A 27,244-nucleotide genomic window follows, 5' to 3' on the forward strand; every position below is an offset into this window, starting at 1 on the left:
GATCTTTTAAGTTGTTGGCTCCAGTATATTTGAAATTCCATATCTAGGTCTGAGCCCAATCTTGGAATGGCTTCTGGAAGTCATGCAAACTTCTTACAGCTACTAAGAATGTATTTAGGGTGTTTTATGGAATTGGGTGTTGAATATATTTCAAATACTGACTTCTTTAACTATTGACTTCTTTAATGTTAGTGTCTCCGATCCTTTGGGGAGGCTTTGCTGAATCTGCACTGTGGGCCTCCTCTATTTTGAATTATGCTATGAGATCAGAGGGATTTGAGATCAGAGCTACTCTTCTCAACAGGGAGACAAAGCAAAGAGGAACAGTAGCAGTCTACAGCTCCTAAAGTGGCAGTATGCACATTACAAAAGTGAAATAGTTCTCTGCTGAAGTTTCTATAGAAATAATCTGCTACTGAAATGGGTAGTAAAAATGCATTACAAGATTTACATGGAATCTACACAAAGCAAAGTTTCACAACCCTAAGTAGGTATATGCATTTTGAAATGAATTCCATTGAAAGTGGTGACACACAACTGTTACTGAATGTTCCTGAGATGTGTGTAAGTGTATGCGTGTTGAGAGATATACCTGTTTAAGGGACCTCTGAAGTTTGCTCTTATCTTGGCAGAGGTGACTGAGCAATACACAGTCAGAGATATCTTCAAAAACAGGAATTTTACTGGACACACAAGAATAGAATTCACACAAAGATTGCTCTTTGCTGATTGTGAACAGGCACTATATGAACTTTAGCGTGACAAAGAAAACCTTTGCATAGGAAACGAATGGATAAAAGGCAAAATAGATGACCATGCACTAGATTCAAGTGGTGGAGACCTTAAAGACCTGTTCAGCGGCCAAACCAAGGGCTGCAGTCATTTGTGAAGAGTTTGGGCTGAACTTGCTTGGTCTGTGGTTCTGAGGGAGCTGGGAAGCTTATGGCAAAGCAAACTGGGACCCCAAAGTAGCTGGAACAGAAAGATAGAGAAGATTCAGAGAGATGCAACTGCAAGCGGGGGAGGTGGAGTTCACAGAAGCTTGCCTTTAGCAGCAGATGATAAGCCAAAGCCAGTCCTTGCATCAAGTCACTGTGACGAAGTGGGAGACAGGACTCAAGTTACCGCATTCCAGCTGTGATTGTTCAGTGCCTTCTCCTCTATTTCCTTTTTTTCTTGTACCCTGCAATAATCTTCCTTGAGGCCTATATCTATTGTATCAAACTGCCACAGGGACTGATGACAAAATAGAAACGGCTCATTGGGAAAGGGAAACAAAGGAGATCCAGGTTTCAGCCACATTCATTCCCACTTGATGACCACCACAAGACTGCATCGAGATGTCTGGGTTTCTGACCCCAAAACTGGTCCCTAAAACAGACTGAATTGCTAAGCCTGCTGCTCACACAGGCATGCAACAGGAAGGTGGGTATAGGGCTGCAGAGTTCCATTTGCAGATAAAGAACCTCCAGAAGATAGAATGGAATTGGAAGATACCTTTCCTGTGATCCTGAAGGCCCTGGGATATAGGGAAATGCCTGAGGTTTCAGGAAAATTTCCTCTTGCTTGGGCTTATGTGGCCAGAGTGGATATTCTGGCAAAAGGAGTCTGATGAGGCCTGGACAGAACCCAAGATTCCTTGATTTAGATTGCAATGGTGGAGAGAGAATCAGCAGATCCAACCAGAACAAACTAGGCTTCTACCACAAGCAGAAGTGATTGCAGCAAAAGGATACCTTGACTACAGGTGACTAGGAACCCAACCAGTGATTTCAGCAGTGTGGGACCATGTGGTTGCCAGCACCCTGAGAGCTTGGGGCCCGGGTTTTGTAAAGGTTAAACAAGTGCTATAAAGGGGTTTGAGTCCAATGAGGCCAATAAACCAAAGAGAGGAGAAGACATGGGCAGAGTCAATATAAGTCTTGGATTGCCGGGAACAAGAGGACTTGCTGCTAAAGGTATGAGGGGTCTCAAAAGGGCTAGTTTAAGAAGGTTGAAATCTAATCAAAATGGTACTGTGCTGAACCATTAAGGCTGGGGAAATCTCCATCCAACCACCCTAGGTATCAACAATTATGTTATAACTGGAGGCAAGTTGCTGGGGTGGATCCATATCAGATTTCCTGATTGTGTCATGAAGCACTTGTGCTGCAAGATTAAATAGTGTGACTAAAACTGGACCAAAGTATGTCAACAAGTTCTGATCTGTTCCTGACAAAAATTGCTTACAAAATTCTTTGCTTACTCTGGGACATAAAAGTGGTTAACATTGAATCGATTTGAACACTGCCAAAGTGTTACTATCCCTCTAGTACATCATTGGCCATGTATCACTAACTTGTCCTCCCTAAAAACAACTGAACATCCCAATCTGTTGCTACATTTTAGGTATTTTTGTTTATGCCTGACATTTTTTGAAAACTGCTGTGCAACAATTCTTACACCTGAAACAAAAATTGCAAGCAAAATTCGAAACCAATATCCCCAATATAAACTTGATGTAATCTCATAGGCATTCAGTAAACAGCTAACAAGCATGTTTTTGTGACCACAGCAATTAATAGGAATGGACACTTGCTGTATTCTATGCCTTGCTTTAGCTTGTTATGGCCTACTTTTGGAACTCCCTATGAATAAGCGGAAATGATGCAAGCCACCACCTGCCTGGCTGAAACCAACTTGTCTGATTTCAATCTCCTGACTGGTCACTTCAAAGGTTTCCCTGAATGCTAAAGAATGACTAATTTTGAGTTTGTATGCTTTCCATCTAATGTTCAAACCTATCAGTAGTGTCTGTTTTCTCCTCCTTTCTTGAGTGGTTACAACATTATGTAAAACCCTGTAGCTAGAGTTTATATTCATTTTCTTGATTGCTATCCTGTTGTCATTCTGAATCTCTGCTGTAATATCTTCAGAGACTCACCAGTGAATCAGCAAAATTGTATTTGGACATGTAAACTTGTGGTACTTCCAGATGAAGCAGTTGCACTGCCCTTCCTCACGTACAAAATGTTCAGAGATCCTCAGACCACACTGTGTTCAATTTGAACCCTCTCATATTTTCCCCCTGCTGTGTCCATTCTTGTTCTTACCATAAAAAAATGTAAAAACTGTTTAGTAAGAAAAGGTGGAATACCTACAGAACAGAAGCCCTCCATCTGGAAGCACTCTTGTGAATGGCTTTACATATTGCAAATGTCATAGTTTCTTTACACATTGAGACCACATACCTTTAGGAAGGGGTTGGCCAAAGCATAAACCTAAAAAGCTCCTGCTTTAATTTTATAGGGCTTTGCATTTACATAAAAAATATTGGGACTCAAAAGTTAGTTTTCCTTAGATTAAGAGGATTTGCTTGAATTTATGTATAAGAACTGAGAGATATTACAAGTATCACTATTAACATAATAGAATTGCTTTCTATTTGTCAACGAGGGTGATTTTATTTCCTCATTTAAAATTTGTTTAGGCAGCAAGGATAAAGACCCTCTTGAACTGGCATCCAAGCAAAAATGAAATACCATAATACACAAAGAAATTAATAAAAGCCAACTTTAATATTAATGCATCCTATTAAAAATACTAAAATTCAATACATAAGTAGCAGCCAAGCCAGTATTAATAATCTATGTAATAGAAAGGGTTTTTTTTAAAAAAAAATCCAGACTAAAACCCTGCACTGTTCTTAATTATACAGAAGTTATGGTTTTCTTCCATAACTTCAAGTTAAGATCTACCACACTCAATTCTCCACATTCTTTCCCAACATTTTCCCACAGTTTAGGAACAAACTAGATGGAACTTTTTTCCTATGACAACCATCCAGGCCCAGATTCAAGGTGAGTTGTGGCGGCAATTGCCCCTGCAGCAAGTAACTTACACACACAGCAGTTGTACTAAATTTAATCGCCCCCTCATCTCCACCCCCAGATGCAGATAGAGGATGGGGAAAAGATTAACCCTTTACTCCGATGCTATTTTCCTACTAATAATTCCCCCTGTCCGTTAGAGTGGCTGTATGAATACAAGTCTTCAGCAGCGGTCACAGCGCTGGGGCAGAAGTTCCACCCCCACCACGTGATATCCCTGGATGCTGCCTTCTTGCTTGCGCAGGTGCATGGGCTACCAGTCACGCACACTTGATCGGGCACCATGGTTAAGTAGGGGCAAAGCCTGCCTACCGCCGCGATAACCTGTGGCCAAACTAACCGCGGACACAAAAGCAAAACCCTCTTTTGAAAGCTGTTCAGGAAAGGGGAATCCTTGATCTTTACTGCATGCCCAGGAACTACTTACTTCGTTGGTATGAAAGTTTTCGACATGTATCCATTGGCTCTTGTGCCAGATGGTCAACGGGACAAAAAGGACTTTTGGGCACAGTCTTAAAACCAGAGACTGCCAAAACAGGAGGATACAGAAACCAGTGGGAGTATCTCTTGACTTTTAAGGACACATATCTTTAGATATATATAGCGTAGTTGACACTGCAGAATTTAAAACAACCACCATTACCACGACTGGACAATACGTTTTGGTTGAAGGGACCATAAGCTGTTGTTTTTCACGCGGCAGAACAAGAATCTTCCCCTGCTGATGCGATAAAGCCATGCCGGGCTGACCGATGCTCGGTGAGGATGAGGACACAGCGTACGCAGCGAGGGATTGCTCCCCACATATGCCGGAAAGAAGATGCTCTGTCCTCTAGAAACACTTTCTGTGTTAGCCAAACTTACTTAAATACATTCATTGGCAAATAGCCTGAAAAATAACAGTAATAATAGAACAGCTGATCCCCCTTTCACTTTAAAGCTTCACCGCGACTATTCGCCAGGCTAAAGCCTTCCCTCTTACGGCTGCTATCGAAACCCGTGCGGCCTTTCTCTTTCTCTCATTGGCTACAAAGCGGGACCAATAGCTGAGGAGATCCGGCGTGAGCCTTTTCCTATTGGCCGAGAAGCCTCTGCATGACGCAGGCGGGGGGCGGGCGGGCTGCTCGTGCTGTCATTCAGGCGGCGCAGGCGCACTGGCCCTGGTTATTGTTACAATTGTATCAAAGCCGAGGACGGGTACCTTGTATCTGCGAGCGGCCCCTTCTGCCCTCTGCCCCCCACTTGGGCCGGAGCGGAGCCTTCTAGCCCCGCGGACCCCCGCGCAGGAAGGATGCCGGTGAGCAGCCAGAGCCGGCCGTGCCTTCCAGCGGGTCCTCCGCTGCTGCGGCGGGCCGGTTGCTAGGGGCGGTGCTGGCTGGGAAGCGAGGCTTGGCGTCGGTGATGGAAGGGCAATGGAGGATGGCGCGGGGAGGGGTCGGGCCGGTTTCCCCGACTGCATCCTGAGCTTGTGCAGCGGGGCTGGGGAGGGGATATGGATGAGTCCCTGGGCTGGGCTGGGCTGGGCTGGGCTAACACCCCAGCTGTCTGCCGGTAGTGTCGGTATTGTTGTTGTTGTTATTAATAATATATGTCTGGATGAGCAGGGTCCTGGAGGCTTCTTTCAAAATAAAATTCAATTCGTTGCACTAATTATGCATCCATAATAAAACCACGTGATGCCGTATGGCAATCGCAGCTTTTGGCTATTTAGATCTCTTCATAGAGCAAGTTTGTTATTACAACAACTGCATCTATTGCATATTAGTGTCTGCCTGGCTTGTGATTCTGGGATTAATTAAATTCTGGTTCAGTTTTGCACATTGCTGATGACTGTGGAACCGATGTTTCCTAGGAAATGTGAAGGCCTTCCTCTCTTATGCTACTGAATAACCCACAGTAATCTGTTGTATATCTAGGTGCAGAGGGCAGGCTTCCAGAAAGCTTGGTAAGCTAGAGTTGTTGGTAGGACTCTATTTTGGAAAGAGCTACTCATCTGGAAATTGTGGGTGTGCCCCATTCACTCTCACTACCTCAACAAATAAGTGTGAAATACACAAGACAGAGGTGGTCAGATCGATTACAAGCTGTATACACTGCTTGTCTGGAGGTGGATCATTGATTACAAATCACACACATGTTGTCCAGGCATGTATGGAAGTTCAGTAGTGTCAGTTACTGATTTTTAAAAGAGCAGAATTCATCACCTTTTCAACCACTCAGCATGATTTGTCTGTTCATTCTGAAGAAATCAGTCTATCACAATAAAGCCACCTATTTTGTACTCAGACTTGTTCTGTTTTGTATCTTAGATCTAGCTTGCTAATTGGTTTATTCAGTCTATGACTTAGCAGTTTTGAACTGCATGAGAATCTTGTCAGAAGACAGAAAGAATTCAGGATCAATCCAGGGCAATCCATTGAGTTTCAGATAAACCCTGGTCCTGCTGGTAGATAATGGGGACTATAGTACTTTTTGCATAGCATTGTGTTTCTAATTACATAGAAATTAAGTTTATTTTTCTGCCCTTATACAGTACAATGAATTTAACATATTTATTTATTTTTAAATTTATATGCTGCCCACTAGGCTAACATGAATCTCTAGATGGCTTACAGCAAACAATTGATATTATAAATTCTAAAACACTAAAACAATAAAAATAATTACAGTGGTACCTCAGCTCACAAACTTAATTTGTTCAACAACTCTGGTCACTACCAGAATTGGTCACAAGCCAAGTCAAATTCCCCCATAAGGTTCAATGTAAATAAGGTTAATCCATTCTGTAAATATTTTTTTAATCACAAAAAATTGAAACAAAGTAACAAAGAACAACGAAGTAACAAAATACAGTAGAGAACACTGACCTAGGTGAGGGGGAGGTTATTGTTTTGAGGGAGAGTCCCCCTCCATAAGGACATCAGGGAGATCTCCTTCAGGGGTGTCCTCTCTTCTTTGTCTCTTAGCTGCAAGTTCTGGTCACCTTCATTACCGCTCTGCACATTCTTTTTACCACCATGCTTGCTCTGCACTTTCTTTGGAGCCCTTACTCAATATTATTGTTGAATAATACTTTACAGTACTGTATGTGCTAAAAAGCACACAAAAAAGCTTCACAGCAAGTGACCACAGGTCTGTCTGCGACCGTGAGCAAGGAAAATGAGTGTGATTGCGATTGTGCTTGTGTGGGGAAGATGGCCATGATCGTGTTCATGCAGGAACATGGCTGCAATGTTCCATCGGTTGTCACCCGATGTGGAGTTCATGAACGGAGGCAAAATTTTTCTGAAACTTTTGTTCATGAACTGAGTTGGTCGTGAACTGATGTACTACTGTATATGTTAAAACAAGCACTTTAAATTGGGCCTGTGTTTCAAGTGATAAGCAATGCAGTTTATATAGAATTGGAGTTATGTGGACCCACAGGCGGGCACCTGTTACTAAATACGTGGCCCAATTTTGAGCCAATTGAATTTGCTCCATCCAGGACATGATCATAAAAGGTGACTTGTCTGACAGGATGAAGATCCAACAGCACTTCTACCTTGTCTGAATTGAGTTTCAATTTATTTTCCCTTCTTCAGTCCATTCTTGAGCTCAGGTTCAGCACAGGGACCACCTCTCTTGGCTTAGATGTGAATAAGAGATAGAGCTGAGCATACTGCTGACATCTCAGCCCAAACATCCTGATGACCATTTCCAGCGGTTTCATGTAGATGTTGAACAGCACTGGGGATAGTATAGAGTCCTGTGGAATCCCATGGCACAGGGTAGAGCAACTATTCCCCCGCACCACCTTCAGGACACAGTTGGCCAGGAAGGAGTAGACCCGCTGCAAAACAGTGCCCCCAACTCCCATCCCGGCAAACCTATCCAGAAGGACACCATGGTTTGTGGTGTTAAAAGCCACTGAGAGATTGAGAAGAATCAACAGAGAGACACTCCCCCTGTCTCTCTCCCAGCAAAGGTCACCATAGCAGCCAAGGCAGTCTCCATCCCGAATCCTAGCCTAAAACCCAATTGAAATGGATCCAGAAAATCCAAGAGTTCTTGGAACTTCCCAGCCAACTTTCTCCAACACCTTGCCCAAAAACAGGAGGTTCACTACCGGTTAGCAGTTGGTGACTATCCCTGGACCCAGGTTTGGTTTTTTTCTACCATTAAAGTCCCTCTTGGACTTGTTTTTCCTTTTGTTAGTTTTGTTTTTAAACCTATTTTGTTAAAAACATGGATATTAAATAATGTTGAAAATGGTGATGTTCTTCTAGCACATGGCACTTCTTATATAATGCAACTAGAACTGAATATATCCAGTAAATCTTTTACTCAAGACATACAACAGATTTAGGTTTGGTATATTTAAATGGAGAGGCCATTTCAAGTGGGAGAGTTTTACCTGAAAATCTCCATGGCTGTGTAAGTTTTTTTGGTGTATAGGTTGCAGAATAGAGCAGTGCTGATTCATAGTTCTTGTATATTCATGTATTTACCCCCGCAATTCTCCCAAGCTCTTTATTTATTCAAAATGTACCTATATGTAGTCTTTCAGGGCAAAGCACTTCCAAGGCTCCTTATGAAATATAATTTAACTTAACATTAATGCCAGGAATGTTATGCTTCCAAATTATTTATAGTACCATCCACTTGCTCATGCTTCCAGTCCATGCTCCCAAGAATCTTCCCCATATCCATCTATTTCTGGCCCATTCTGTGAAGCTTCTTCCCCCAAGTTGTCCCCAGCCATTATTCTTTTCCCCAGCCTCAGTCGGTAGCGTGTCCTCACTCTGGAAAGATTTTGACATTTCAGCAACACATTCTTTCAGAAGTGGTTTAGACCAGCCTAGTGTCCTTCCATTAGGCTGTTGGACTACAACCCTCATCATCCCCAGCCAGCAAGAACACAAGCTATGATGGGTACAGAAGATGGAAGTGTTAGTCTGGCACACTGAAGGCTGTCAGGTTGTGGAAGGCTGGTGTTGATTGTCTTGATATATGGTTTCTGACATTTAGAGGTATGATGTGACTTTCCCTCGCCAGCTGAGGGAAGGGTTAGGGCAATAGATATCTGCTGAATAGATACCAGTGTTTAATAGAAGTCAGTAGCAGGTGGTCAGTTACTCCTTTGGTCCAGAACTGATTGCATGTCTCAAAATTTGTGAAACTGAGTGATGATCTTCTATAGCTTCAGAAAGAAGTTCCCTATAGTTGATGGCAGCAATTGTCAATCACTCTTACGAAGTTTTGTTTCTTGCTCTTTCATGAATTTAGAACTGACCATTTCTTTCTTTCTTCAGATCAACAAATCTGAGAAACCAGACAAGCCTGAAAATTCTGATAATGTCAAGGTCGTTGTCCGTTGTCGGCCTTTCAATGAACGAGAAAAAACAATGTGTTACAAGATGGCAGTTAACGTTGATGAAATGCGGGGCACAATCACTGTCCATAAAACAGATTCTTCCAATGAACCTCCCAAAACATTTACATTTGATACTGTTTTTGGGCCAGAGAGCAAACAGCTCGATGTTTACAATTTAACAGCAAGGCCAATTATTGACTCTGTTCTAGAAGGATATAATGGTGAGTGCTTCTTTGTTGTATAAAAGTGACTGGGGGGTGGGGAGCATAATTTGAAGTAAGTATTCTTCTGCAGCTAAACCTTCAGTAATGCAAGTATCAGTATGGAATACGAGCTATTTATAAAATTATTTGCTTTTTTCTAATGGCTCTGCTTGGTCGTTAACAACAATGAAATCACCATGGTATTACGATTAAGATTCTAGTATTCTGTTTAAAAGTATTCGCATGTTTCTGAAAAATAGATCTGCTCTGCACTTTTCTTCTCTGTGATTCTTTCACAGTTCCTTGTAGAACAGTATCTGTTCTCCAAAGGGCAGCATGAAGGGCTGCACTTTGCTGCAGATGAAAATTCTGTTCTGGGAAATGGCTTTCCTCCCTACCCCAAGTCAACAGACAGTGGCCTAGTGCAAACAGAGATCCAGTTTACACAGTCGCATTGGTCCACCATGGCTTTTTTTAGCCCCGGTGAGCTTCAGCTTATGCTGAGTGTTGTTTGAACAGTCAAGCCATACCTGCAGTTCATCATGCCATTGAATCAGGGCAGCAAGAGTTGCGCAAGGGTTGAACAATCTTTGCATAATCCTCGAGCAGACCTAGAGATGACACGACAAATTGTAGCCATGGCTTGAATGGCTGCCTCCATGAGTTGATGTGCCTTTTATCTGACCATGATTTAAATATGCCATCGAAGCTGACTGATTGTCTGAACTGAATCATAGCTTAATGAATGAGCCTACTCATCCCTTGCGCCCCTTTTTTCCTATGTTCTTTCCTCCTTCAATATAGCTCCAGGGAAAATACTTGCATCTGTTTCCTCTTTATTCAGGACTTATCCTTGCATCCAAAAAGACAGACAGTCGTTACAAGCTAGAACCATAAAACCCAGATTTTAGTCTGTTTCAGTTAGCCATAGTTGACCAATGCTTGTCTTTTTCAGATTAACAGTAAGCCAGGCTTAGTTATAAACAAGAATCAGAGGCTTTCACTCTCCATTCTGTAGCTACACAAGAAGAAAAGAGAGTAAGGGCCAGACACATACAAAGCTTGAACAGTCTTATCCATGTGACCCTAAAGCACAGCTTAACAATGGTCCAGTTTCATCCTGATCCACATAAGTTCATGATATGTTTGGCCTTTAACATGGCTTTTAAATGCTGGCTTGTTTAGAAATCATTAACCAAAAGTTCCCAGTTGGACTGTAACAGGAAACTATGGTTAATTGCAGCTTCCAGACTTGCCACTCAATAAGAACATTGCCCTATGTTAGAGTAAAACATATTTTCTTGACTGAGTCAGCACTCTCCCTCTAAGGCTAACTTAGCATATCTGTGCTTCTGTCTCAGATAACCAGGGATCTGACCACACACTACGGTGCATCTCTGTGTAATGTTAGCTTAATGGTTCTTTCTCTGTTGCAAAGTGCTCTTGTGGGGGAAAGGAAAGCTTGGCTCTTCTCCCAACAGCCATTTTCTCAACCAGTGTTCCATACTCATAGTTTACCTTACATTCGTGAGGTAAATCAGGAAACAAGCACCACAAAGGTTAAAGCAGCTGGGAGATGGGCATTTCAACAGGAAATCAACTGACAGGAGAGAGGCCGAGTACTCTGCCATATCCTGCTCCTAATCTTTACGCAAGAAACCCCAAACAGTCTTAAAGATTTTTTTTCTGCTCACACCAGCAACTGCTTTTGCAGGAAAAGTTTTAAAGGTGCGTCCATCAACTTATTGGAGAACCTTCAAAGCAGCTGATGGACACATGGGGTTTATAACATAAACTTCATATGGACAAAGACCTTGGATTGCATCATAGTGATAGTTTTTTTGTGGTGAGACACATGTGCTGATTCTTCTTAGCTTTTCCCAACCTTACAGTTTGGATTAGTCTGTAGTAGGGATGCTGGAAGACTAGAAGTATGTTTTGTTCAATCCACACTTTAAAATGAATGAGCTTGGTTCACATTTGGTTGATGCAAGAGTGGGACAGAATGGAATTAACAGATGCTTCTGTGTGAACCTGAGAGGGGACAGAAAAAATACTTTTGTACATCCTTACCTGAACACTGCATAAGCTTCGTTCTCTCCCACTTCTTGGCATACACTCATGTTGGGAAGGCTGCCGTTTGCACTATTCTGCCTTACTAGTGCTGCTGGTACAAAGATGAGTTTAGATGTGATTAATAATTTCTTCTGTCTATATCGTTATGAGGCATTGCTAGTGCTGTCTTGTATTTGCAGGCACCATTTTTGCTTATGGGCAGACTGGAACAGGAAAGACGTTTACAATGGAAGGGGTCCGAGCTGTCCCAGAACTCAGGGGGATCATTCCGAATTCTTTTGCTCACATATTTGGGCACATTGCAAAGGCAGAAGGTGATACAAGGTAAATACAAGGTACCCTCTTTCAAGCTAGATGCTTCTGGGAAATAGACAAGCAGGTCATGAAGGCAGGCAGCCCTCCCTTGGGATTTGGGCAGCCCAACAACTGGTATTCAGAGGTATCCTGTCCCTAAACATGGAGTTCTACTTTACTCTCAAAGGTTGTTCTCTGTGACAACACCCTGCTAAAGCTGATAACAATCAGCACATCATGTGCAAGTATGTGTTACATGAAGAGGTACATTCTTAATGTACATTGACTCTACTACCCACAGTTTACTGCATGATTTCTTGTTAGTATTGTGGTGGTTAAAAAAAATTACTTCATAACATTGTGTTTATGAATTTCCATTATGTGGCAGTTCATAAACCTCAGTTGTTGTCTTTACTAAATTACTTTCTAACTCCCTTATGTGAAAGCTGTTCCAGCCCTCTTTTTGAACATTGATTCCTTAATTATTATTCTTATCCGCTTCTTTTGTGTTGGAATGTTTTGTAAATGTATTTACTTGTATGAGCAACTTAATTTTTTCAATATTTTTGCATTTTTATCATTATTTTATATCATTTAACTTCAGATTTTTGGTTCGAGTCTCGTATTTGGAAATCTATAATGAGGAAGTACGTGATCTACTGGGCAAGGACCAGACACAGAGGCTAGAAGTAAGAACTGAGTTTTTCTGAACTACTACGAACAAACGCAAAGTATGAAAAAGGCCTTTATCATTGACATAACTGCTCACCTTGAAGCAGGTACCCATAACTTTTGAAAACAGGAAATGGCAAGAAAAGATCCATTCAGGTGCTACTCCATCTTCTAGCCAAAGAGTGTGAAGGGGTGTTCTGTGGCAAAGTTAATGTGGCTATTTACCTTTATAAGGGCGCAATCCTAATTTAGAGAGAGAAGTCCTTTCCCTCTTACATAAAATTTTTCTGTTAGGCTGCAGTTGTATGCACACTTACCTGGTAGTGAATCTAATTGAAATCAGTGGAGCAGGCTTCTATGTAAATATGCATAGTATTGTGTTATCAGGCTTCCTTGACAGACTTACATAAAACATTGTACTATAAAGTAGCCCTGAAAAGGAATCCTTTGTTGTTTGTGGTTTCCAGAATCCTTTTAGGATTGCCAGAATAGAAATGCATTTATGCTCCATTCGTGATATTGTGCTCAAGGGTTATAAAGAATTGCATTTCTCTGTGTCACATAGGCACACCCTGTTTAGTGATGCGTCCTGGAAACAACTGTCTGATTTGTCTTGTAGGTTAAAGAACGACCTGACGTGGGAGTCTACATTAAAGATCTTTCAGCATATGTTGTAAATAATGCAGATGACATGGACCGAATTATGACACTGGGACACAAAAACCGTAAGTTGCATAGCCCCTTCTGGCACTGTTAATGGCCCGTTCCCACCTCCATACAGTGATGGGCTGAGGAAAGCTTTACCGTGCACCTGTTGCTGCACCACACTGGATCGATCCTCCTGTGTTCTTGATGCAGAGAAAAGAAAAAGCTCACCTGCTTGCACATTGCCACTTGCCTCATGCCCTTCCAGATCTGCTCTAGGAGGTCTCCTCGTCCTCTCGAACCAGCTCTGGGTACATGAGGGGGCTATAGGCGGGTGAGGAAAGATCCTTCTCCCTCGTCTACTGTCAGAAGCTATTCCTTCAGCAGGGAGGAGTTAATTGAATACCACTCTGACATAAGAAGTCATTATTTTTATAGGTTTCACTCATCCATTCAGCTAGTGTCAGTTTCCTGCATTTGGCAGGTTGTGAATCAAAGGATAGTATCTTGGGATGCAGATATCAATTCAATGTAATGCCCATTCAGGAAATTCCATCTTACTTATTCTTGTATTCATTTCCTATGTAAACAAAGCTTACAGCCTTGTGCAATTTGCATTCTTGACACTTAAAAAAAAGAGCTCAGTACCGTAAGACATAATTCTAAATGGGTTTCTGGCCTCTTGCATGAATATGAGTTGAAGCTGCTGAAACTGACTAATACTATAGTTTAATTTTAAAAATAACCATTCATTTTAGTACTGAAAAGCATGGTAATGATAATGTGTGACTTTGATAAATAAGGTCCAAAAGCAATGTGTGTATTGGGTTTTGCAAGAAGTGAAAGCATAACCAGTGCAAAGTGCAGTGGTACTTCTGGTTATTAAATGGAACTAGTGCCCACCCTGTTAATTTGAGCTTTTCCTTGGATTTCTCCGGGTCCATAGGTTCTGTGGGTGCCACTAATATGAATGAGCACAGTTCCCGTTCCCATGCGATCTTCACCATCACCATTGAATGCAGCGAGAAGGGTGTCGATGGGAACATGCACGTGCGCATGGGCAAGCTGCACCTCGTAGATCTTGCGGTAGGTTGTTGCATGCATCCCTTGGGAGCCACCTTGGGCAGGCTTTGCTCCACAGCCGAGACCACCATCACAAGCACTGCAGGGGCCACGTCACGAAGAGCAAGCCTGTATGTGCTTCCTCAAGCAGGGGTGCTGCTCTGTTCAGCGGAACTTACTCCTGGGTGTGCGGTCTCTGAGCACAGAGATGGACACAATCTAGGCAGGTTCACTCAAGCCAACTGAGTATTCAGAGTGTTCATGTGTTCACCCACACATGCCATAAGAACAACAAGGAATAAGGACTTGGCACCTGTGTAAAACAGACAAAATGAGGATCCAATGTAGCCCCTTACTCCAAGATCCTCATAGTTGTGAGGCCTGAACTGGAATATGGTTCTGCAGAGCAGTTCCCTAAACCTATCTAGAGTCACCTGGACTGGTCCAATCACATGCCAGCAGATCAACCGTTGGTTTTTGGGGATGCCATTGAAGAAGCATATAAGGTTTCATGAGAGTCCTAAGAATGCAGGTCACACTGGCCATATGTATATTTTGCGTAACCATTTTCCCCTCTTACTTTTGTCCAATTAAATTAAAAATTGTCCTACTTCCTTTTCCATTTACCTTGTGGGTTTACCTTGCATTGTGCTCCTCTTTGCAGAAATTGCCTGCATCGAAATCTAATTTTCTCCCTATCTCTCCCCGCTATTCAAGGGATCAGAAAGGCAAGCAAAAACTGGCGCTACTGGGCAACGACTCAAGGAAGCTACAAAAATTAATCTCTCTCTCTCTACCCTTGGGAATGTCATTTCTGCACTGGTGGATGGAAAGAGCACTCATGTGCCGTATCGTAACTCCAAGCTGACTCGACTCCTGCAGGATTCTCTTGGGGGCAACTCCAAGACTATGATGGTAATAACAGGAGTTTGCATGGTAGTGACTTGGGCCTATTTGTTGTAATGGCTGCGGTGTGATGGAGATACCTTTATCACTTGCATTTATTGTTGTTACTCGTACATGCCATTAAGTCACTTCCAGCTTATGGCAAACCTATTCATGAAAGCTCTCCAAAATGCCCTACCATGACAGCCTTGTTCAGGTCTTGTAAATTCAAAGCAGTAGCTTCTTTAACAGAATCAATCCATCTCATATTTGGACTTCCTTTTCTTCTTCTGCCCTCAGCTTTCCCTAGCAGGATTGTCTTCCCCAGGGGATTTTGCCTTCTCATGAACTGCATGCACAATATTAACAGTAGCATTCTATCTTCAGAGTAATCCTCGTAAGGTATGATAGGCTGACTGAAAATAGCTAATCCATGGTCACCCATTGAAACTTTGTAGGCGAACAGGAATTGGAGGTAAACACTTTATCTGCATCATATTGGCCCTCAATAAACATTTTTAATGCTTTAGTTTTGGTGTGTGGTGGGCAAATATGCCCATTTTTAGTTTTCCATCTCTTTATGGGGGGATCACAATTACTTAAAGCAATTACTTAGGCGGCAGGTCTCCACAATAAAAGAACCATGTGAATTACATTATTTATTTATTTTTATTTATTTATTAAAACATTTTTATGCCGCCCCATTCGCCGAAGCCTCGGGGCGGCTTACAACAATAAATTAAAATACCATTTTAAAATATATACATTAAAATACAAATATATAATACCAAAGTTCTCTTTATAAATGAATATTTATTTATTCAAAGCATTTTTATCTCACCCTTATCGAAACATATTTCAAGATGGCTTACAAAACCAGAAATGTAACAGCACATTAAAAATAGAAATCCAATATATAAGAATATGTAATAAAATAATTCCATTGTATGGTTTAAAAAGATCAACGATGAAAAGACGGGGTGAATAAAAAAGGCTTTGGCCTGGCGCCAAACAAATAGTGTCAGTGCCAGGCACACCTCTGTGGGAAGGGAGTTCCAAAGCTGGGGGGCTACCACAGAAAAGTCCCTTCCCTGAGTAGTCACTCTTCTACCCTCCTTCAGAGAGGGCTCCTGAAGAAGGACCTCAGTAGGTGATCTCAGAGTTCGAACAAGTGTATATGGAAGGAGATGTTCCTGCATATACCCAGGCCCCAAGCTATTAAGGGCTTTGTATGTCAAAGTTAACACCTTAAATTGGGCCCAGACTTCAATTGGTAGCCAATGAAGATGAAACATAACTGGTCATATCTGCCAGTCCAAGTGAACAGTCTTGTAGCTCTATTCTGTACCAACTGAAGTATCCAGACCATCTTCAAGGGTAGTCCCATGTAGAACACGTTACAATAGTCTAGTCAGGAGGTTACCAGAGTGTGGGTTACTGTTGCTAGGCTCTGCCCAGAGTAGCGAAGTAGTGAAATATGACTCTAATCAAATCAAATCAAATCAATAACTTCACATGGAACTTCATTTATATATTTATACTTCCAAACTTGAGTATCCCTATAAAGTACAAACCAAGCCATGACCATTTGTAGGCCTATTGGACATCCCTGTTTTCACTTCTGTAGACTACACACCATTGTGGTTACATTTCGGACTGAGTTTTGTTATCTGTGGGAACTGAGCGTGGGGTTGCCTGGAAACGTTGCTTTGTATTGAATTGCAATTTTCTGTAGTTCTTATTCCTATACACTTTTCTCTTGTATATGAATCTTCTGCATTAGTGTGCAAATATTGGCCCGGCCGACTACAATTATGATGAGACTATCAGCACTCTGCGATATGCCAATCGTGCCAAGAACATCAAGAATAAGGCTAGAATTAATGAAGATCCAAAGGATGCCTTGCTTCGCCAGTTTCAAAAGGAAATAGAAGAACTTAAGAAAAAGTTGGAGGAAGGTAACCCACTGATTTTTTTCCTCTATAGTAATTATAAATAAGTATTGGAAACAGTTTTTCATACCTAAAGTACCTTCAGAGTTCCCTATAGAGAATGAAGTTCAAGATATTTGTTGTCCTAACTGATGTCCCTCCTTTATCTTCACAGGAGTCTCGCAAGGTAGTTTAGACTGAGAGTGATTAGGTTCAGACAACACAATAGCCTATGGTCAGGGGTTGAGTATAGATTGAGTGTGGGTTGTTATGGAATCATGAATTGTCTGATCCCAGCCTCACTAACAAACCATGACTTCTTAACCACAAGCAACCCATGAAGAAAATCTTTGATTTGTTGTTGGGTCATGAAACCACAGTTCAAGGACAGCCCACCCTCAACCTTTGAGTGTGGATTACTGTGTTGTCTGAACCCAGTAACTGATTTGCCCAAGGTAGCCTATCCCACCTTCTGACAGAGTGGACTAATGGATCTGGTCATTCCAAAACCAGTACTGTGGCCATTGTTCTCAGCTTCAAATTAATGCTTGCTTCTTTCAATAAAATATTCTGACTGCCCACTAGATGGTACTTGGAGCCAATGCTGGGTTGTGAATGTCACCTCTTCTTCACTTAGTTTAAGCTTGTTTGCAATTCATGCACAGCAAAGGGTTCAAAAGAATTTGATGTACATCAGTCTATGGGGCTGCATCCAGCAGCTAAGACTTTTCTGGAAATCCACTTGGCAAAGTTAGTTGCATTGCCTTTCTGTTCCTTTTTCTATCAGGGATGGAAGAAGTTAAGAAACAGGGCTCAAGTTTAAAGTCTTTAGTTAGCACAACCCTATGCATGTCTACTCAGAATTAAAATCCACTAAATACAGTGGGCCTTAATCCCAGGAAAGCAGGAAAGGATTGTCTCCAAACCCCTTAGTAGCAAAGTATAGTTCTGCAGATGAGCTTTCACTGGAAAGTGTCTGTTTCTTGGACCCATCTGTAAGTCAGTGCACTAATTCCCTAGGTGAAGAAATTTCCGGCTCTGAAAGCAGTGGCTCTGATGAGGAGGATGAGGATGAGGACGAGGAGATTGGCGAAGATGGAGAAAAGCGAAAGAAGCGAAGGGGTAAGGAGCCGAGGAAGTAGTCACCTTTTCCTCTCAATGTTATTGCCTTGTGTCTATCCTGTCCCCTTTAGAAACAGACCCTCTTGCAGGGTCTTGGTTTAAGCTGACCTGCCTTACTTAAAATGTGCATTGGGGGGATTATTATTTTTTTTTTTAACTGAGGTGGTAGATTTGAGTAGAGACTCTCAAGTGACGGCAGGGCAGCGTTCATAGTTCATGACTGTACAAATGTTGCTCTGCATGTGTGCCCACATGGGCATATGCAGGCAGCCGGAAAGAAATGTTAAGAGGCAGTGCTGGACTAGTCCCACCTCTTCCCTGTTAAGGAGCTCTACAGATTGGGTTGAATGCAACGCAAGGGTGCGGAACCTGTGGCCTTTCAGAAGCTGCTGTGCTGCCGTGGTTATCCCTGTCCGAGATGACATACTGGTTGGAGCTGATGAGAGCTGTAGTCCAACAGCACCTAGAACAGGGCTAGATTGGAATCTATTAATAGATCTCTTGTTGATTTGAAACAGCTCTCCAAATGTTTCTGATTCCCAACTGTTTAACTAACAACAACAAAAATGCTCCCACCCCTTCTTCATGAGCCAGCTGAATGAGAAAAGCTTGAGGAGATGCTGGAAACCAAAGGTCGCTTATGTGTGTGAAAGGACTGTAGGTCCAGGTTTGATTCTGAAAGCAAGTTTTTGGTCCAAGCCAGGTGCTCAGAGGTACCCTTTTCCTTCATTCCACTCTGTGTATGATTGCCCTGAGCACTATTTTGTACCTGGCTCCCGGAGCTTGCACTTCTACTAACAATCCAAACAGATCCCAAAAGCCTGAGGTCTCCCCACCCCAATCCTAAGAACCACAGGCTCTCCACCCTGCCATAAACTGATTCCAATCAAGCATTGTAGTGTTCTCCAATATTGTTACCGAGGGTGGTAGGTCTTCTAAATGGGCTCGTTGTGCTACAAGAGGTTTCTATGAAGGAAAAATCTGTAAGACCTCAAGATATCCATCAAAGTTTGTTTCATGTACTTTCATTCTTTGTACTCACTTACTTGGTCAGAGGTAAAAAGTACAGATGGGAATATCACTTTATTTATTTATTTATTTATTTATTTATTTATTTATTTATTTATTTAAACATTTTTATGCCGCCCCATTCGCCGAAGCCTCGGGGCGGCTTACAACAAAAAAATAAAATAACATTTTAAAATACATACAATAAAATACAAATATATAATATAAAACATACACTATAAAACAAGCCGCCCTGGCCAAATAAAATTCAATAATATTAACATTTAAAATACTGCTTAAATAAAAAGGTCTTCGCCTGGCGCCGAAAAACAAATAACGACGGCGCCAGGCGGACCTCTCTGGGGAGCGCATTCCATAACTTAGGCGCCACCGCAGAGAAAGCCCTCCTCCGAGTAACCACCCTCCTAACTTCTTCCATGGAGGGCTCCCGGAGAAGGGCCTCTCCCGCCGATCTCAGGGGGCGGCTGGGCATATAAGGATGTAAGCGCTCCTTCAGGTAACCAGGACCCAAGCCGTTTAGGGCTTTATAGGTCATAACCAACACCTTGAATTGGGCCCGGACTTCAATGGGAAGCCAGTGAAGCTGACGGAGAACTGGAGTCATGTGAACATAACGTCCAGTCCCCGTCAGCAGCCTGGCAGCTCTATTTTGGACCAATTGAAGTATCCGGACCGTCTTCAAGGGTAGCCCCACGTAGAGCGCGTTACAGAAGTCCAAACGGGAAGTCACCAACGCATGTGTCACTGTCGCAAGGCAGTCATTCTCCAGATAGGGGCGCAGCTGATGAATTAGCCGAAGCTGGAGGAAAGCGCTCCTCGCCACTGCTGTTACCTGAGCTTCCAGTGAAAGCTCTGGGTCGAGGAGCACTCCCAAGCTGCGGACCTTGTCCCTAAGAGGGAGTGCAACCCCATTCAGGACAAGGTTCAATTCACCCTCTCCGAAGCCCGATCTGCCAACCAACAGGACCTCCGTCTTGTCTGGATTGAGCTTCAGTTTATTGGCCCTCATCCAGCCCATTACCTCGGCCAGGCACCGGTTCAGCACAGCCACTGCCTCACCTGGATTGGTGGAAAACGAGAGGTAGAGCTGGGTATCATCAGCGTACTGATGGTTCCGCAGCCCACACCTCCTGATGACCTCTCCCAGCGGTTTCATGTATATGTTGAACAGCAAAGGGGACAAAATGGACCCCTGCGGTACTCCATGGCATAGCTGCCATGGCGCAGAGCCATAGTCCCCCAGCACCACCTTCTGGAACCGGCCATTGAGATAGGAGCGGAACCACTGCAAAGCAGTGCCTCCGACCCCCAATCCCGCAAGCCTATCCAGAAGGATACCATGGTCGATGGTATCGAAAGCCGCTGAGAGGTCCAGCAGAACCAACAGGGACGCACTCCCCCTGTCCTTCTCCCTGCACAGGTCATCATACAGGGCGACCAAGGCAGATTCAGTACCGTACCCGGGTCTGAAGCCGGACTGCAATGGGTCCAGATAATCAGTTTCATCCAAGAGTGCTTGGAGTTGTCCCGCCACCACTCGTTCTAACACCTTGCCCAGAAACGGGATGTTGGCCACTGGTCTATAATTAGTGGCCATCTCTGGATCCAGTGACGCCTTCTTCAGGACCGGTCGGACTACCGCCTCCTTCAAAGGGGCAGGCACCCGACCCTCCCTCAGAGAAGCGTTAACCACTTCCAAGATCCAGGTTCCAATCCCGCGCTTGGAATCATTTATTAACCAAGACGGGCAAGGGTCCAAAAAGCAAGTGGTTGGACGTACTCGCCCAAGCACCTTGTCCACATCATCGGGCCGCAATAACTGAAATTCATCCAATAAATCTGGACCAGACGGCAGCGTTGGTGTCTCCTTTGAAACCTCTGAATCAATAGTGGTGTCCAGCTCGTGACGAATCTGAGCGATTTTCTCCCTGAAATGCCTGGCAAAGTCGTCACAGCGGGCCTTTGAGGGTGGAATCAGGTCTTCCTTTGGACCTGGACGGACCAGGCCTTGCACCACTCGAAAGAGCTCCGCCGGACGGCATTGTGAGGAGGCAATGGAAGCGGAAAAGAATCTCTTTTTTGCCGCCCTCACCGCCACAGCATAGGCCCGATAGTGGGCTCGTAAGTGTGTTCGGTCAGATTCATCTCGTGATTTCCTCCACCTATGCTCTAGTCGTCTCCCAACCTGCTTCATCGCCCTCAATTCAGGAGTATACCAAGGGGAAGAGCGGGCTCTGCCCGGTGGGAGAGGACGCTTAGGAGCGATCGTGTCTACAGCCCTGGTCATCTCCCCATTCCACAGTTCGACCAGAGCCTCGACAGGAGCACCCGTCTTGTCAGCCGGAAACTCCCCCAGGGCCTTCAGGAATCCTTCTGGATCCATCCGGCTCCAGGGGCGGACCCACATAATCGGGTCCGCACCCTTACAGAGGGAGAAGTCGCTCTCGAGCATAAACCTCACCAGGAAGTGATCTGACCATGACAGGGGAGTCAAGCATAAATTACTCACCCTCAGACCACCCTCTTCCTGCCCCGTCGAGAAAACCAGGTCCAGAGTGTGTCCCCGTTCATGAATGGGGCCGGTGACTTGTTGAGACAGCCCCATGGCCGTCATGGAGGCCATGAAGTCCTGAGCCGCCCCGGTCAGACTAGCCTCGGCATGGAGATTGAAGTCCCCCAGGACCAACATCCTGGGGGTCCTCAACACCAGGTCCGAGACAGTCTCCGTCAGCTCAGGCAGGGAGACTGTTGGGCAGAAGGGTGCGCGGTACACCAACAGAATCCCCAGTCTGTCTCGGTCGCCCAACACCAAATAGAGACACTCCAGCCCTGGTCTCGAAGGGACCGGAAGTCCCTTGAGGGAGATGGAGGCTCGGTAAACCAAAGCGACCCCCCCTCCCCTCCCCTCCGGCCGTGAGCAGTGCTGGACCAGATACCCGGGCGGGCACACTTGGGAGAGGGCAACATCCCCCCCCTCTCCCGCCCAGGTCTCCGTTATGCAGACCAGGTCGGCCCCCTCATCCACAATCAGGTCCTGGATGAGGGCAGATTTGTTATTGACCGACCTGGCATTAAGCAACAGCACCGTCAGGCCGGAGGGGCGACTGACGAGACTCCCTGGCACCCTCTGGCTGGGAGCAAAACCAGAAGTAGGGACAGGTGTCAGCCATCTGTCCCTCCTTCTTCTATGCGGACACGTTAAGCTCCCAACGCTGTTACGTCCCCTGCCCATAACCACCTCAATGGCGGCACCCGTGCGCTCCCCAGGAAACATAAGCGGCAGCATGGCCAGGGACGACTCCATAAAAAGATTTAAAATACTACTAAAAACACACACACACACACACACACACACACACACACACACTCACCCCTCACTCACAGCCCAGCAGGAGGGCCTACCATCGCCAAGCGCAAGCCCCTGGCCAGCCCCGCCCCCTGCTCGGCCACCCGAACGGTGGCGACCGTCCTTTGGCCGACGCCCTTTGTAGCCGCCGGCCCTGCGTCCCCCGCCTCGTCCGAAGCACGCCTGCCACACGTGCTGGGGCGTGGCGGAGCAGCCAAGTGGGCGGTGGATGGCGGCGCGGTCTTACGCGGCCAGGCAGCGGCTCCCCTCCGGCGCGGCGCGGTCTTACACAGCGAGGAGGCGGCCCTCCTCCGGCGTAGGCTGCCGGGCGCAGTTGGTGTACTCCCATTCAGTGGCATGTCAGCCTTAAATTAGGCCACACGATGCATCAAGTCATGGCAATAACTTGGCGTGCAATTTCCATATTTATTTTCAAAGAGGTTCTTGGGAGAACAGTTCCTTTTTCTATTTCACTGTAAAAATAAAGACCTTGTATGTGGTTTGAATAAATGAACCCTCTTAGGTTTATGTGATTCCCCACCCCCCACCCCCATTGTGGATTGTGTGTATTGGCTTTTGTGGGTGGTGCAATCAGGACGGAGCAGGCTCTCAGCCTCATGCACCTCCTCACCGTTGTCTGATGATGTCCTTCACTGTGTGTAGAAGATTCAGAGATGGAGAGCTTGGCACTTATTTCTGTGTGGGCCCAGCTAGTTACAGAGAACACAATTGCCCTGTTCTGAGTATGGAGGATCTGGTGGTTCATGGAATTCAGGGTCTCCTGGTGGGAGGTTGTCATTTGCATGCATGACGTGAGCCTGCAGACCCCTGGTGGCGCCATGCATTGCGAGTGGCAGCACTGGGAATGCCCAAACGGGCCTTTTGCCACTCCTGCTAGTGCTGTGGGCCTCCACCCTTTATGAGGAATTGGCAGGTGTCTGCCCTGTTAAGATGCTTTTAGTGGGCTCTGTTTAGATTGGTGTGTAACTGTTCTTGGTCTTTAGGTCGGGCCTTGGCTTTTTCGGGTAGATTGTCTGTGCCCTTCTGCTGGGACAAGTGGGCAAATTGCAAGGAACCTGACAGTTGCCTTGGCCGCTGTTAAAAGGAGCAGCGTCTCACTCTTTGGTGTCATTTCTGTTTTGAAGCAGCATGGCAAGTTTGCTAGAAGAGCCTGTGCAATAACAGAGGGGAACAGTGGCTCTTATTAAATAGCTTCCTCCCCCAACTCCCTCCCCTGGGCTCCTTTTGTAGTAGATGATAACTACCCATTTCATTGTCTGAGAAATCTGCTCAGATGACAGCCACTGACATAGTCACCCAAGGAAGAGACCTTTTTCTGAGAAAGAGACCCCTACCATTTATTTCTGCCACAGCCATTTGGAGTCAACCCTCAACTAAAATTTTGGATGTGTACTTTTTATGTGCTCCTATTAGTCAAATGCTGGGGCTCTTTTCAGGAAATTGGTATTTGAACTCTGTTAACAGCATAGCAGATCTCCAGGACTGAGAGATTAATCCAATTAATTGTGAGACAGAAGAGCAATTTCATGGGTTTGTGACCACGTCTGATGTGGCAGAGGCTGGAGTGTAAACTAAAAACCAGTAAAAGCCATTCTGGTGGATTCTGGCCTTCACGCTGTCAGTCATGTGACTTGAGCTGGCTTCTGCATGCCAGTATTTTCACAATACCATGCTTTCCTTTCAACTGCTGAGTTTTTAGCAAGTCATTTGTCCTTCAAGGTTAATAAATGATCAAACACCAGAAACAATATTATTAAAAGCCCAGTTTTGGCTGCCAGAAGAAGTGGCCATGCCACCTTTTCACTGGGACCAAGACAATTGTCAGTCGTGCAGGTGACTTTTGTTGTTTTTTCTCACTGAAGCTGCTACACTGATTTGGGATCCTTGGCCAACACTCGGGATGTGTTTCATTCTAAGCTATACTTAATGCAGCTGTGTAGTAAGGTGCTCAAAGAAAGATATGAAAATATGATTATGTATCATTAAACCAGCCTCTCTGAGTTGATTGTCCTTTAGAGCTAATGCCTTGCATGTGTTTCTTGTTTCTTCTTCCTTTCTGGTTTTTCCATGGGGCCCCCTTCTCTGTTTTCCAGGCAGTAGCAGCGGCAGTAGTTCAGACTCTACATGCTCTGTCATAGAAAAACCTCTGGACAAATCCTTCACTAGTGAGTGGGAGCTCTTAAATCATCCAGTGAAACTCCAGCCTGCCCATAGCCTGTGCACTCATTGTTCTGATGCTGCATTTTGCTCCCTATCCCTGACATTGGTTTTGTTCAGAGTGAAACGTGGATCTCTCCCCCCACCCCATTAAGCAAAGCATGCTTTTTTCCTTTGCTGTTTCAAACGTGGAGCAAAAACAAATCCGAGACTCACTTTTGGTTAAATGGTTCAGGAAAGCAAATTTATTTAGTATTGTTCAAGAAAATATTGTATTGATAGGAAATAGAGTGGATCTAGTTTGTGTTCTCTGATATATTAATATTCTATTACATGCAAATACTATTTCAGTAGGGTGTTCATAGTCAAGGGAAAGATATTCTAGAAATGAAGCTTCACAGAGTGCATAATTTGGTAAACTTTGGGGTGACTGGTTGTAGCATTTGTGCCTAAACCATTCATGGCTTTAAACTCCTTTGCTGAACTCCAAACCTGGCTCCTGCAGGGGTTTCTCATTAGCTTATACAAGACAGAGCACATATGTGGCAGTGTTTTTCATTCTGCATGTCAGGCATTCTCCATTCTCACAGACCTGATTCACATCTAACAACTCATTATTTAATGCATGGTTTGTTTCCCTAACCAGGGTTATCTGCCAAACAATTCAGCAAAACTGGTCAATTCTTAGTCTCTGGGTTTCCTTCCTCCTGTCTCCATTCCCTTTCTGTGTCCGAAATGCCTTTGCTATGCCACAGTTCTGGCAGACAGAATAGTTGTGGGGTGGGGGTGGGGAGTTACTGCTCCTGTCTGCCATTTCTGTAGTCTAATGAAACTTGCCACGAACAACCCTCAGTTCTAGGATCACACAGAACAGCAACCCATGGTTTGAACAACCCAGAGTTCAAACTTTATAAGAAAAGCTGGTTACCAAGAATTCAGCACCCATTAGCACTATGTGTGAACCAGGCCACAGAAGGGAATGGGGAGCCCCTGCATTTGTAGGCCTGGTTGTGTGGGTCGGACCTGCTAGGTTACAGCATTCATTCATTCCGTACATCTCTGTGTCAACAATCTGCATTGTTCCTGGAAGCTGACAAGATGGATCAAGTTCAAAGAGCCCTTATTAGGCACTTTCATTAATAGTTTGAAACAAATGGGCTTTTCTCTGTTTTTGGATTTCTCTCTCACACACCCCAGTGCTTTAAATCACAATGGAATGCTCTAATTTGAGGAGCTCTTTGTTGTCTGTGGAACAAATTCCAGCTTGACAAGAGTGTGACACAGATCGGGCCTCCACATTTCCACAAAAAATATGCTTCCCTTGTGGTAACTGTTGCTTTGGTTTTTGCATGTTGCATGTTTTCACTGCATTGCCTCCTCTTTTCTTACCCTTCTTCCCTTCCTCTTTGATAGCACCAGCTAAAATGTGCTGCTTTACCACTATGGAAGCATTTGCATTTCTAGAAACAAATTTGTTTTAACACCCTGTTCAAATTAATATTGGCATTATATAATTTATACTCCTGCATGTGTGATCGGTCATATGAAATGCAGGCAGTACTGGAAAATGTAATCATACTCCAGACGTAATTGGATTTCTGTGACAATTGGCTTCTTCAGATACCCAGGTTTTCCTCTAGGATGGGAAATAATTCTCTGGCATATTTCTCAGGAGGGCATGGTCCTTGTGAGAGTTTATAGTCTGGACAGCAGAACAGACCTAATATCGTTCAGAAAAAATAATGTCATCATGTGATGAGCTGAAGATAAATGTATTCTTCAGTTTGGGATGCTTACCCTGTTTCAATACAGAAATGGGACTGCAGTGCTGACATTTAATCTTGCATTTTAGTATTTTAATTTGCTGATTTTTCTGTTCTTTTGTTGTCTGTAGATGCAAATCTTGATGAATGCTTTTATTTGTAACCTTGTTTGTTTTGTAAAACAAATCAAGCAATAATCTGTTTCTTTTTCCCTCCCACACCCTTCCTCTTTGTGCGTGTGCTGCCTCTCTGCGATTTGTTTGCCTCTTCCTCTTAAAATGCAAGATCAAGCAGGTTGGTGTGTTTGATTGGCATTCCATCTAATACCATTTAAAGGACTTGTTTTAAGGTCGTGTTCAAACTTCCTAGTTGTTCTCTCTCTCAACCGCAGTGGACTCAAGGTGCACAAAGCTTTCTTAACAGTGTTAAGCTGGTGGATTTGATGCAGTCGCAAACTGAATCGTAATGGGACGCACTCTGAAGTCAAATGGGATGCACAGTTATGGCAAATGCAGCTGTGGGAGTCAGTGAGGCCATTGTGAGGGAGTTTCCCTGTACAGTAGCAACAAGACCATTGTTTTTATCTCCAGGGTCCTTGGCTGAATCTCGATAGCCTAGATTGTACAGCAAGGTGGTAGGGGAAAGAGCAAAATGGGACCAACAAAGGTGTGATTCTTTGCCCCACACCATTTTCTGCCTTCTTACCTTAGTACAAAGAGATTTATTTTGATTTTTCCAAGCCTGATTTAGCTCCATTGTTTTGCTATTTTTCTTTTTCCAGCATGTTATTTGTTCACATGCATACATACATAC

The 27,244-nt window shown here is 44.1% G+C and overlaps 1 protein-coding gene across 2 annotated transcripts in view; it reads left to right on the forward strand.

Moving 5' to 3' along the window:
- Positions 1 to 5,037: 5,037 nt before the first annotated feature.
- The window catches only part of KIF3A (kinesin family member 3A), a 36,532-nt gene continuing 14,325 nt past the window's right edge, over positions 5,038 to 27,244 (forward strand). The window contains exons 1-10 of one of the 2 annotated variants that reach the window (XM_044454539.1): positions 5,038 to 5,166; positions 9,164 to 9,446; positions 11,684 to 11,828; positions 12,403 to 12,487; positions 13,090 to 13,195; positions 14,062 to 14,201; positions 14,895 to 15,092; positions 16,846 to 17,020; positions 18,014 to 18,115; positions 26,717 to 26,725. In XM_044454539.1, the coding sequence (XP_044310474.1) occupies positions 5,161 to 5,166; positions 9,164 to 9,446; positions 11,684 to 11,828; positions 12,403 to 12,487; positions 13,090 to 13,195; positions 14,062 to 14,201; positions 14,895 to 15,092; positions 16,846 to 17,020; positions 18,014 to 18,115; positions 26,717 to 26,725 (1,249 nt within the window). In that variant the 5' untranslated portion in view covers positions 5,038 to 5,160. The remainder of the gene's footprint in view (positions 5,167 to 9,163; positions 9,447 to 11,683; positions 11,829 to 12,402; positions 12,488 to 13,089; positions 13,196 to 14,061; positions 14,202 to 14,894; positions 15,093 to 16,845; positions 17,021 to 18,013; positions 18,116 to 26,716; positions 26,726 to 27,244) is intronic. The other variant, XM_044454541.1, reaches the window with a different exon arrangement.

The sequence above is a fragment of the Varanus komodoensis genome, unplaced genomic scaffold (genome assembly GCF_004798865.1).
Source record: "Varanus komodoensis strain SLA01 unplaced genomic scaffold, ASM479886v1 scaffold7_3, whole genome shotgun sequence".
NCBI classification, from domain to species: domain Eukaryota; kingdom Metazoa; phylum Chordata; class Lepidosauria; order Squamata; family Varanidae; genus Varanus; species Varanus komodoensis.